General features: G+C 37.0%; 1 protein-coding gene across 2 annotated transcripts in view; it reads left to right on the plus strand.

Annotated features, from left to right (window-relative positions):
* EML5 (EMAP like 5) overlaps positions 1-7,607 on the plus strand; it is a gene marked incomplete at its 5' end in the record, with an annotated part of 98,085 nt that extends 90,478 nt beyond the window's left edge. For both annotated transcript variants that reach the window (XM_083375224.1, XM_083375225.1), the window contains 7 exons: positions 566-736; positions 962-1,134; positions 1,550-1,712; positions 2,871-2,974; positions 5,488-5,641; positions 6,221-6,321; positions 7,080-7,607. In XM_083375224.1, the coding sequence (XP_083231350.1) occupies positions 566-736; positions 962-1,134; positions 1,550-1,712; positions 2,871-2,974; positions 5,488-5,641; positions 6,221-6,321; positions 7,080-7,116 (903 nt within the window). In that variant the 3' untranslated portion in view covers positions 7,117-7,607. The remainder of the gene's footprint in view (positions 1-565; positions 737-961; positions 1,135-1,549; positions 1,713-2,870; positions 2,975-5,487; positions 5,642-6,220; positions 6,322-7,079) is intronic.
* Positions 7,608-12,914: the final 5,307 nt, after the last annotated feature.

Consider the following 12,914-nt stretch of genomic DNA (forward strand, 5'->3'; position numbering starts at 1 on the left):
TAGGAGAGAGAAGATTGAATTCCTCACCCAGTTTCAAGCACACTGTTCACCGTTAGTGCCTTTGGACTTCAGCTGCAAGTAGCTTAGGCTGGTCACCGAGGTGTGGCCAGGTTTTCTCCTGTCAGGTTAGAGGGCTTCCCCAGATCGAGCTGGATGACTGCCATCATTTCACAATCATCGGGGCGCCCCTCTTTCTTTGTTGCCTCTCCAGGGCGACTTTAGACCCAGTTAGGGTCCCCTGGCAGGGTGAAACTAGCCGTGGGATGCAGAGCTTCGCAATCCCTCGGTCATGCGCTATGGCACAAAACTGGAAGTTCTCTGTTATTCTTACTTTTTTTAGCTTCTATGTGCCATGATGGCATCCATTACTGATCCCATTGGAGGTGTCTTCCTTGTCTCTATTTCTAATTGAAGGTGGGATTCAAACTTACAATTGCTCAGTTTCTAGCTTGATGCCTTAACTGTTACTCTAAGTTTGCTCTCTCTTTATTATATGTATAATTATTATATGTATAATTATAAATTATTAAATTATACAATGACTATTAATTCACTATTGTTCTAGGGAAAAATTCTTGTTGGGACACGAAATGCTGAAATCATAGAAGTTGGGGAGAAAAATGCTGCCTGTAACATTCTGATTAATGGGCACATGGATGGACCTATCTGGGGATTGGCAACCCACCTTTCTGCAGCAGAAGATGGAACAGTCAGACTTTGGGATATTGCTGACAAAGTAGGTGTAAAAATGGCATTTAAGAAGTTACAGTAAGTTATTTATTTATTGAACATCTGTGCCACTCATCTTGACGAAGGGATTCTAGGTGGCTTGGTAATTAATTTTTCAACCCATTTTGTAAAGTATTACCAGGAGATAAGCTAATATTTATAGGAAAAGAAAGCATTGTGTCATATAACATGCTATTCTAATTTTTATTTTCGTTTTTTGGAACTATTGCAGAAAATGGTGAACAAAGTCAATTTGGGCCATGCGGCATGTACTGTATCATACAGCCCAGAAGGTGACATGGTAGCAATTGGCATGAAAAATGGAGAATTTATTATCCTATTAGTGAACTCTCTGAAGATATGGGGGAAGAAAAGAGACAGACGATCTGCCATCCAAGACATCAGGTGAGAAATCATATACAGTATCGCTCACTTGCTCCAAGGAACAAATGTGACATCTGCACTTGGGTTTTATTACTGAATATGATGCTTATCCAGATATGGTGCTATTGCATTTCGTTCATCTATTAATGGTTTAGCAGATGGAATGTTCTAGCACCACCATTCACCATTCACCATTTTCAAGGAGAAGAAACTGAACTGAATCCCCTTTGAGTCACAGTCAGCAACAGTAATAAAGCTGTATGTGCAAGCAGAAGGAAATAAAAGAATTTGAAGTATGAAAATGCCTTGGATAGGGGGAAATAGAATAATTTTCAGCATGCAGCAGAAAAGATTCAAACAGCAGTTTAACATCTTGAGCTTTTTAAATGAGTTATTTGGTAAATTAGAATGAATTTAAAACTTTTTTTCTACATAGGTTCAGCCCAGATTCCCATTACTTAGCAGTGGGTTCAAGTGAAAATGCAGTTGACTTTTATGACCTGACACTGGGGCCTCCTCTTAACCGAGCCAGCTACTGCAAAGACATCCCGAGCTTTGTTATTCAAATGGACTTTTCTGCAGATAGCTGTTATCTTCAGGTAATGAAATAATATGGATTTTTTGTTATGCGTTTTTTTTCATTTACATCATGAACATTTTTTTAAGGTTAAATCTTGTAATCTTTGACGACAGTATGAATTTATAAGAGTTTGGTCTTGAGACAGGCTATTTCCTGTTGTATTCAAACAGAGTGTCAACAGCCTAAGCAGGAAGTATAGCAGAACTTAAATACATTTGTAAAAGTTAAAGTTAGGAGATTTGGAGATTTCAAAGTCATACAAAACTAATAAATGCTACTCCTTAAAAAAAATTCTTATTTTAGAATTCTTTGGGGTTTATCCATCAACTTTCTTATGTGGGTTAAGAGGAGGGGTAGTGATAGCAGTAATAACAATACTTCATTACACAGCTATTGTATATTTTTGACGGTAGCATTTCAGAGCATCTCACTTACTGACTTCTTGTTCAGAGACCTTTCCAAGTTGTTAGAAAATGCTGAACGAGCATTCAGTTGGGAAGCCTCAGGGAAAGTTGCAGGTTGCTCTGATATATCCTCACCTGGCCTCCCTGTGTTTGTCCTGAGCTGCAGCATCCTTGTGCTTGGACTGTGGTCTACTTCCCTGGCCTCCCATGTGCTCACACTGCACCTTAGCTGCCCCTTCCCAATTCATCCACTGCCTGAGCTAGACCTCCTGGTGTAGTGGTTAAAGTGCAGTATCACAGACTACTCTGCCCACTGCCTGGAGTTCGATCCTGACTGGCTCAAGGTTGACTTAGCCTTCCATCCTTCTGAGGTCAGTAAAATGATGACCCAGATTGTTGGGGGCAATATGCTGACTCTGTAAACTGCTATTGCTATGCTCCTTATCTGGAACGCATGTCACTTCTCGCTTAACAACTTATGTATCTTGAGGTTACAAGAAGAACTGGGACTGCCATTGCTAAATGTTGCAGTCATGTGCCATCGCGCTTTACAACTTCATCACTTAGTGATGACAAGCCTGGTTCCAATTTCTGTTGTAACCTGATGACTGCCTGTAGTAGTTTATATAAGCCTTCTCTGGATATAGTTCTGGACCTTCAGTTTTTGTAACATGTTGGTAATGCAACTTAAGAATGCAAAATCTTTCTTATAGACTGCACAAATTTATTAGGATACTTATAAAGTTTATATTTACCTCTATGTGTTCTTAAAGGTGTCTACTGGGTCTTACAAAAGGCAAGTTTATGAAGTGCCTTCAGGAAAACAACTTCTGGATCAAACAGTGATTGATAGAATAACATGGGCCACTTGGACCAGGTAGATCAATATTTTATTGTTTAAAATATGACACATCATTTCCCACTGAAAAGAACATAAACCTATATACTTCTGCATACAGGTAGGTTGCAATTAGTGCAAGTTCAAATAGTGTGATATTCAAGGAAAGCTGAAAAAAATAGAGGCTCATTTTGAGATAACAGGAGACAGCAGGCACTCTTTGCATATGGGTTTGTCCTCATTTACTATCATCAAGCATTTCATTAAGAAACATATAATTACATTTAGAAATTTTAATTGCTTACTTCTGTCAAGCTGGAACCAATTACTTTATTTTCCAAAGAAATATTCCATTACTGTAATGTGACTGTTTTGGAATTCATTAACTGCACTAATTGAGACCTTTACCTGGTTCGGTATATTCCAACAGGAGTACACATGTTGCACAACCACAGCACCCAGCACCATTAGTCATTCTGGCTGGGGAAGTTTAGAAAAATTTGGAATTCTGCAGTTCAGCTTTATGTCTTACTGAATTTCCCCAAATAAAATAAGGGCAATAAAAACATACCTCTTAGCAGATTACCTTTGGAAGCTGCAACTAATCATAACTAAGTCAGAATATCAGCAAATAGCCCAAGCCTGCAAAGACGAAGTGAGGAAAGCTAAGGCTCAAAATAAACTACGACTTGCGACCAAAGTAAAAAATAACAAGCTTCTTTCAACATGTAAAAAACAAAGAAATAGTGAAGGAAATGATTGGTCCATTAGTGGGTGAAAGTGGCAAGAAGGTGACAAGCAACAGGGAGAAAGCAGAACTATTTAACTCATTTTTTGCATCTGTATACAAAGGGAAAAAACCAGATCAACCTATCAAAAATAGTACCATAAAAAACAGAATAGAAACACAAGTTAAGATAGGCAAGAAAATGGTAAGTGAGCACCTGTGCAGCCTAGATGAGTTCAAATCATCACGACCAGATGGATTACACCCCATGTGCTCTTCAACATCTTCATCAACGATTTGGATGAGGGGATAGATGGGGAACTCATCAAATTTGCAGACGACACCAAGCTGGCAGGAATAGCCAACACTCCAGAAGATAGGCTTAAGACACAGGAGGATCTGGAGAGACTCGAACACTGGGCACTATCTAACAAAATGAAATTCAATGGTGAAAAAAGTAAGGTTCTACATTTAGGCAAGAAAAAACAAATGTACAGGTATAGTATAGAGGCTACCTCGCTCAATAGTAGTAATTGTGAGAGGGATCTCAGAGTCTTAGTGGACAATCACTTAAATATAAGCCAGCAGTGTGCTGCAGCTGCCAAAAAAGCCAACACAGTGCTAGGCTGCATTAACAGAGGGATAGAATCAAGATCACGTGAAGTACTAATACCACTTTACAATGCCTTGGTAAGGCCACACCTGGAATACTGCATCCAGTTTTGGTCACCACGATGTAAAAAAGATGTTGAGACTCTGGAAAGAGTCCAGAGAAGAGCAACAAAGATGATTAGGGGACTGGAGGCTAAAACATATAAGGAACGGCTGCTGGAATTGGGTATGTCTAGTTTAATGAAGAGAAGGACTAGGGGTGACATGATAGCAGTGTTCCAATATATCAGGGGCTGCCACAAAGAAGAGGGAGGCAAGCTATTCTCCAAAGCTCCCGAAGGCAGGACAAGAAGCAAAGGATGGAAACTAATCAAGGAGAGAAGCAACCTAGAACTAAGGAGAAACTTCCTGACAGTTAGAACAATTAACCAGTGTAACAACCTTCCTCCAGAAGCTTTGAATGCTCCCACACTGGAAGTTTCTAAGAAGAGACTGGACAGCCATTTGTCTGAAATGGTATAGGGCAGACATGTCAAACACAAGGCCCGGGGGCCGGATGCGGCCCACAAAGTGGTTTCATGCGGCCCGCGAAGCCATCCTGGAAAGAGTGAGGGAACGGCCCCCACTGCCTTGGCCCTGGCCCAGAGACCCTCCTTCTGCCAGAGACCCTCAGATCTGTCCCACTCCTGCCCGGGCCCCCATAGGCACCCTTGATGTGAACGATGTAGAGCTGGCCATGCCCACCCAGTAGGCCATATGCACTCTAGCCACACCCACCCAGTAGGCCACGCCCACCCAGGCCATATCCACACGGCCCCTTGAGGGCAACCGCAATGCTGATGTGGCCCTCAATGAAATTGAGTTTGACACCCCTGGTATAGGGTTTCCTGCCTGAGCGGGGGGTTGGATTAGATGACCTCCAAGGTCCCTTCCAACTTTACTATTATGATTATGATTATGACTTCAGAGAGGTGCCTTCTATTTAGGTGACCCTACTCTTTGGCATAATCTTCTATCTGAGAGGACGAAATTTATGGACAAAATACAGTAAATATATGTATTTACTACAGTAAATAGTATAAGGTTATAAAACAATGATAATAGTTAAATGTTATAATGATTCAGTTCTGACAATATAGTATACCTTGTTCTGTATTTCCTCCACTACATCAGAACATATCCTCTTGGTTCCTTTCTTTTCCCTCTATTTCAGCATTCTAGGAGATGAAGTTGTTGGAATCTGGTCCAGGCATGCTGAGAAAGCGGATGTAAATTGTGCCTGTGTTTCTCACTCGGGAATTAGCCTTGTAACAGGCGATGATTTTGGCATGGTCAAGTTGTTTGACTTCCCTTGTCCAGAGAAGTTTGTAAGACCCTTTTCTTTCATTCAGTCACCAGGTCTTTTGATAGCTGAATTTGAAAGCTACCAGAGTATCCACAGAAATATCAAGATGATGGGCACAGTGGTGCAATTTGAACTTTGCCTGTTTTTAAATGTCTGTCGCAGACAGAGATTTGATTGTTCTGTCATGGCTACCAACTCTTTTTTAACTATACCATTATGGGTATATCATATTATACCATGTGGAGATCCCAAAAAGGTATAAATGCAAATTTAGTTGTTATTGTCCCTTCATAAAGAATTGAGCAACAATCCAGTTTTGCTTTCCCTTTCTGCCAAATCATCCCAAGAAAACAGTCAAACAGGACAAAGGAAAAATGCATGTATACCTGCTATAGAACTGTGTTGAAATTATCTTTTTAGACATAAAAGTATCCTCCATAAGGAGATGCTATATTTAGTCGTACTATGGATAGTTTTGCAGTGAGGGAGCAATATAAAGAGAAGGAATTCAGTAATGAGCCCTGATTAATGATTATTTCAATAAAGTCAAGGTGATTTTTAAAAAGTGTTAAACTAACAGGAAATTTTCTGTTTTTTGAAGGCAAAACATAAACGATTTTTAGGTCACTCAGCTCATGTGACTAATATTCGCTTTACAAGTGGTGACAGATATGTTGTCAGTGCTGGTGGAGATGATAGCAGGTATGTTAATCTTCATTTGAATGTGAAAAAGAGACAAAATTGCACCAACACATCTTCAGCTCTTTGTAAAACTGCACTCAAGTAATTAATAGAATTAGCAGAAATTTATGTAATAATTGCTGGTCTACAGATACCGTGGGTTGCCCTGATACCTCCAATTCTACGTGGGGAAAAACCTGAATGACTAAAGATATACATACTGTGTGTGTATATATATATATATATACATATTGTGTATATATATATATATATATATATATATATATATATATATATATATATATATATATATATATATATATAGCGTAACAGAGTGAGCGCCTGTTACTCGTCCCAGCTTCTGCTAACCTAGCAGTTCGAAAGCACGTAAAAATGCAAGTAGAAAAATAGGGACCGCTCCAGTGGGAAGGTAACAGCGTTCCGTGCGCCTTTGGTGTCTAGTCATGCCGGCCACATGACCACGGAGACGTCCTCGGACAAGCGCTGGCTCTTCGGCTTTGAAACGGAGATGAGCACCGGCCCCTAGAGTCGGAAACGACTAGCACGCATGTGCGGGGGAACCTTTACCATATATATATATATATATATATATATATATATATATATATATATATATATATATATATATATATATACCGTATATACACACACACACATACATACATACATACTATATATATATATATATTTTCTCTTTTAAAATCCATTAATCCTTAACATGTTTTATTCTTTTTCCTTCCCTTCTTTTAAAAATGCAGTATATTTGTCTGGAAATGTGTCCACATGCCTCATTAAGAGACATGGAGACCTTCTCTGATAGATGGGACATGAAGTGACAAGCACACTACGGCTGCAAAGAGTGTTCTCCAGTGCCCTTCATGCTTCAAGAAATGGTGCTGATAAAGACAGGTAGTGATCTGTCTGTCTGACTAGAATCTATCAGAAGCATGAACTACTGCAAATATTTTGAAATTAATCCTATTTCTAGCATATCTGATAGCCTATATCTCTTTCCCACTCACTGCCAGATATTGAAATACTTTGATAAAGAAGGAGTTTGGGCTCAGTCTACAGTGCCCCAATAAAATTGTGGCTTATATTCAAGATATATTATTTCTGATCTAAATCTGTAAGGTATATTGATGCATTTACTTTCATCATGGATGTTTAAATACTGGGTACTCTATAATCAACAGAAGAATTCTTATTTTATTACTGAAAAGCAAACTACTGTGCTGGTCTTAAAACTTTTTTTTTAAGTGAAAATAAAATTTTTAAAAAATGGACCTCGAAAAGATTTGCTTAGTTTACCCAACTTTTAACTAATCAACCCATCCCCCTTAAGAATTGTTTGCTTCCAGGACCTGCATAATTGTATTGATTTTGAAGCCTGAATTGTAATCCTGTTGGGTGACTGTGGGTAGACCTGTAGGAGCCCATTCTTCAAGGCAGACTTACTGTTTTTGTATCATTTGAGCATTAAATAAATTCTGTGAGCAGAATCACATTTGCTCACATTTTGAGTGCCTTGCCCAAAACCTAGAAGATCTAACTTCGGTTTTTGCCTTGTGAATAAATGTGTTATCAGTAAATGAGCAAGTGCTTGTTTGTAAAACAATGCTGAAGAAAAGAGGATTGAGTTCATTTTAGTGTTCAGGTATATAGAAGGAATAGACTGTCAACAATTGCAAAAATAAAATCAATAGCAATAGGAATTATTTATTCCATATTCCTTGCATTTCTGGATGAAAACTTTCTAAATTCAAAGTGAAATCAGCAATTCAATTGTATTTTATAGTGTTTTTTAAACAGAAGAAATAAGAATAGTTAAATTTCATGTTCTTCAAGTCAGAATCAGTTCATACATGCATGTCCCCATCATTTTTAACCTCAGAAAACATTCGTGATTATTTGTTTTGGAATAAAAATGTGCCTATGGATAGAAAAGTTACAGGTTAGTTAACTAGGGGATTTTTAAAACTTCTGTTCTGGAATCAAAATGTAACTTCAGCATAATCAATGAAAACATTGGCAAATGAGAACCAAAATATTTCTGTAACTATAATTCCTTGCTACCAGGGAAGTCTCCTTTGTAAAAATGGATGCCATTGTAAAGTAGACTATTGTGTGTCTTTAAAAACAATACCATTCATTTTAGGAAGTAAAACTGGAAACATACCTGGGTCAGTTAGTGTTTTATATAAAAAACAGGAAACAAAGTTTCTACATACCCTCTTCAGAATTCTAATTTTTTTAAAATAAAAAAGACCCGCATACCATATCTCATTTTAAACATCCCAAAGGCATTTAGAAATAAATGAAAATTATATTACCAAGAATTCTGAACCAAAATACACCTTCAGGCAATTGAAAAGACAAACATTAGGTGAGTTAGGAATGCCATCATAAAAAGGAAAAGATGCCTAACACATGTCAGGATATTTAGACATTTAGCTAATCTGGGATTCTAAAGAGTTTCCTTTATGTTGAGTGTTCAGTACAGAGTATCCCAGATAACGTAGCATCTAAATTAACCTGATTACTTAAGTAAGAATTCTCTTCCCCTCTTTGAATACTTGAAAGCATATATAATAATATTGAGAAGAGCGTCGGCCATAGGTACCTACAACAATATCTTTTCAATTTTTATTTTGATTATTGTATAATCACGTACAAGGTTTACCTTTCCCAAACATAGTCATGCAATTTTAATGACATAAGGTACACTGAAGCCATAAAAAGCCTAAATATGACTTCCAATCTTAACAGTGGGATCATTGCAAGAAATTCAATTTCTAGTGATTCTTTTGCTTGCAAATTTTGACCTGAAAATGTTCTGCAATAGTTAAAAAAGTGTAATGAATACCTGAACCTATGAACTTCAGCCTATATGTATAATCCTGAAAATGATAGCGGATTCATTGTATAAATGTTTTTTATTCTAGGCTTTGCTTCCTCCTATCTTGGTTTATCCAGTCACTGTGAAATGAGCAAACCAAATCTAAGTGTTCTTATTTTTTTGAGTCCTAGATGTAAACCTTGGTTTTGAAATGTATATTTTTAATAATAAAAGATACTAGAGGATAAACCAAGAAGCATGCTTTAATGGTTCAGTTAGGACTAATTTGCATGTTTTCTTGGCTAATGCTTATATAACCTTCCCAGTGTTTTCCTGAAATGTTTAATAGGTGCTATAAGTTAAATATTTCCTTCTTCTCTAAGAGGAAGTGGTTACTACTCTGTTGTAAAAGGAGAATATTGCATTTAGGAAGAATGCAATGTGATGTTTATTATGTACTTTTCAAATTTCTGCATATATTATTGCATAGTTTTAACACTAAGGAATCTATATAATGATGATCTGATGATGATAATGATGTGTATGTTTTAGGTGAGATCGGGTGGGGCATTAGGCTTATGCCATAGTACAAATGAATTGGTTTTAAAACCAGCTTCATATGAGCCGTAGAGGACTGTTACAGTATTCCAGAGGTAAAAAATTATAGTCCCATTTAATATGTTAAACTATGCCAATGGATTATTTTAAGCTATATTTCTTGACTGTGAAACTACATTTCTTATCCTGGGTTCCCATATAAACAGCTTTAAATAAACTTACATTCAATTGTGGTTGCATTTAATATGATGTGAGATGGAAAGATTTTATCAGTTTATTTAAACCCTTTCTTTTAAACAGTAAGAGAGGTATTTCCCTATATTGTTGAAAATCTGTTGCTAGTGAGAAAAGTTCTTAATGATTATAATAAACTTTTTGATGCTTACACTGGTCTATGGCATATAAAAAGCAAGTTGAAAATTCCTATCCAAGTCGTTACAGATGTATCTGTATACCCTGAATATAGTAAATGTTGACTACTACTTTTTGCTAACAAAAACTGCATAATGTGGAGACAATTGCTATGGCTATGGTCAGCACTGTATAAGCTAAGCAAATTACAGACTATAATTATGGGTAAAAATGTTATACTGATATAAAATGAAATAAAAACCAAGCTCAGAGAGTGCCCAGGACCTCTCATTTCAACCCTGAACTATTAATATTCTCCTTTATTGATAAAATGAATGACTAGATCATAAAATTTTACTGCCAGATAAGTATAATATTCATTTTCATTTAACCTTTATATTTTATACCATGCAAACATCCCCAAAATAAAACTTAAGAGTCTCCCATTTGTAGTGGTAACTAAACTGTTCACTGACCCATAGTTATCTACTCAAGATGCAGCCTCAAGTTTTTCTTAACAGGAGTAAAAATCCTTGTAGGAAGAGATGTGTCTAAAGAATGGAGGAAAAAGGGAATGAAGAAGCCACAGGAAAACAACTGAAACAACTTTTACTAGAAAGAGATTTCCAATCTTGAAAAAAGTAAAGGTTTGATTTCATCACAGCCTTTTGTTTTGCAGATAAGCAACTTATCCCTTGAGGCCAACTCCCTGCCCAAAGTTTATGAATTCCCTAGCGACAATTTGTGTACCTTTTGGGGATACTGATTTTATAAGTATATAAACTTTATAATTAAGATGGAATATATTCTAAAGCAGAAGAAATATATTATAAATGCCCCCAAATCCTAGTACTGTAAATGAATTTGGCATTTCTGTAGAGATTATCAGGGTTGAAGCTAAATGGAAGAATTGGTGATATCTATTACTGCCTACCCAACCAGGAGGTAGATGTTTTCAAAAAAAGAATGGCACATCTTTCAAATTGCAAGTTTTATTTATTTATTTTATTTTTATTACATTTATATCCCGCCCTTCTCCGAAGACTCAGGGTGGCTTACAAGCTTAGCAGTAGCCTTCATTCTATGTATATGCCTGCTTGTTAGGGCTTTCACACACACACCAAGCGGCATTATTACAAAGTCAGCTTATTGCCCCCAACAATCTGGGTCCTCAGATTGTTGAAGTTGAAGTTGTAAAGATGGAGAGTTTCAATTATGTGGACTTTACTCAGTATCTGAGCTTTTGTTGTTAGTTGCGAAGTCGTGTCCGACCCATCGCGACCCCATGGACAACTTTCCTCCAGGCCTTCCTGTCCGCTACCACCTTCTGGAGTCCATTTAGGCTCATGCCTACTGCTTTAGTGACACCATCCAGCCACCTCATTCTCTGTCGTCCCCTTCTTCTCTTGCCCTCAACTTTTCAAAGCATTAGGCTCTTCTCCAGCGAGTCCTTCCTTCTCATTAGGTGGCCAAAGTATTTGAGTTTCAACCTAATCTGAGCTTAGGTTAGTGAAATATGCCAAGAATAATGTCTTCTTCAGTTATGTTTAAGGGAGAACAATCAATGTACCAGCTGCTCATGGAGATGATGAAAGGTAATCTACCTAAGTTCAGTCTTCTCCAACAAGAGGATATGTGTTTCACCAGGCAATTATGAAGGGCACAATGAGAAGAACTGAAGCTTTGAAACTGATAGAAATATGTACAGGGAATATATTGTGAATGAACATAAAGCTCTAAGCCAGATAAATTAGATCCCATGGTACTGAAGGAGCTTGTTGATGTTACATATTATTTTGGAGAATAATCAGTATCCTGGAGAACAGGAGTATCAGACAACTGGAGACCAGTTTTTATCCCTTTCTTCAAAAACTGGTGTATTGGGGGCGGGGATGCAGGTTACTAAAAATCAGCCAGACATTAATGTGGCTGATTTATAATCAGCATGATTTTGTCATTAGCAATTATTTCCAGACTTAAGTCCCATTTTTTTTGACTGGGTAAGTTCCTTCAAATGTCATTGGCACACTGCAGATGTAATGTGTTTTTATCTCATTAAACCTTTTGACAAAGTGCCCCATGAGATATTGACTAACAAGCTACTGTAAGATGGATACATAACAATTGGGTGTATACCTAAGTGGATTGGAAGTTCCTCTCAGACTGTTGATCAATGTTTCCTCATCAAACTGGAGTAAAATTTCAAGAGGGATGTCACAAATTTCAGTCCATGATCCTGTGTTTACAAATACTTTGCAGGAAAAGATGGAAAGAATGTTCACCAAATTTACTGATGACACAAATCTAGAGAAATAGAATTCAACATGATCTTGATCATTTAGATAGCTGAAAATAACAATCAAATAGAGATAAAATAAAAATAAAATGTATACTAGATTGGGGGATTCCTGGTTTGGCAACAGTACTTGTGAAAATATACTGCTCAAAAAAATAAAGGGAACACAAAATAAGACATCCTACTATTAAATACAGTACATTGTGTTGTTTAAGTGTTCCCTTTATTTTTTTGAGCAGTATATATTGGAATAGGAAATGATTACAGGAATGTTTAGCTTTGAAAAAACAAAACTGAAGCAGAATATATAACAGTCTTCAGACACTTGAAAAACCTTGTTTACAATATACCAAGACTTATTATTTATTATTCCAAAACGGAGATGAAATTAAAAAAAAATCAAATTACAGGCAGGCAAATTCCAATGGAATGTTAAAACAAACTTCCTAAGTATGAGGCCAATCTGAACTAGAAACAATTACCAGTTCACATCACTATTAGCCGTCTGTTAGTGATGCTTCGGTTTGGATTCAAGCCTTCAATAAGGAA

This window comes from Vipera ursinii, assembly GCF_947247035.1.
Source record: "Vipera ursinii genome assembly, chromosome: 1".
NCBI lineage: Eukaryota > Metazoa > Chordata > Lepidosauria > Squamata > Viperidae > Vipera > Vipera ursinii.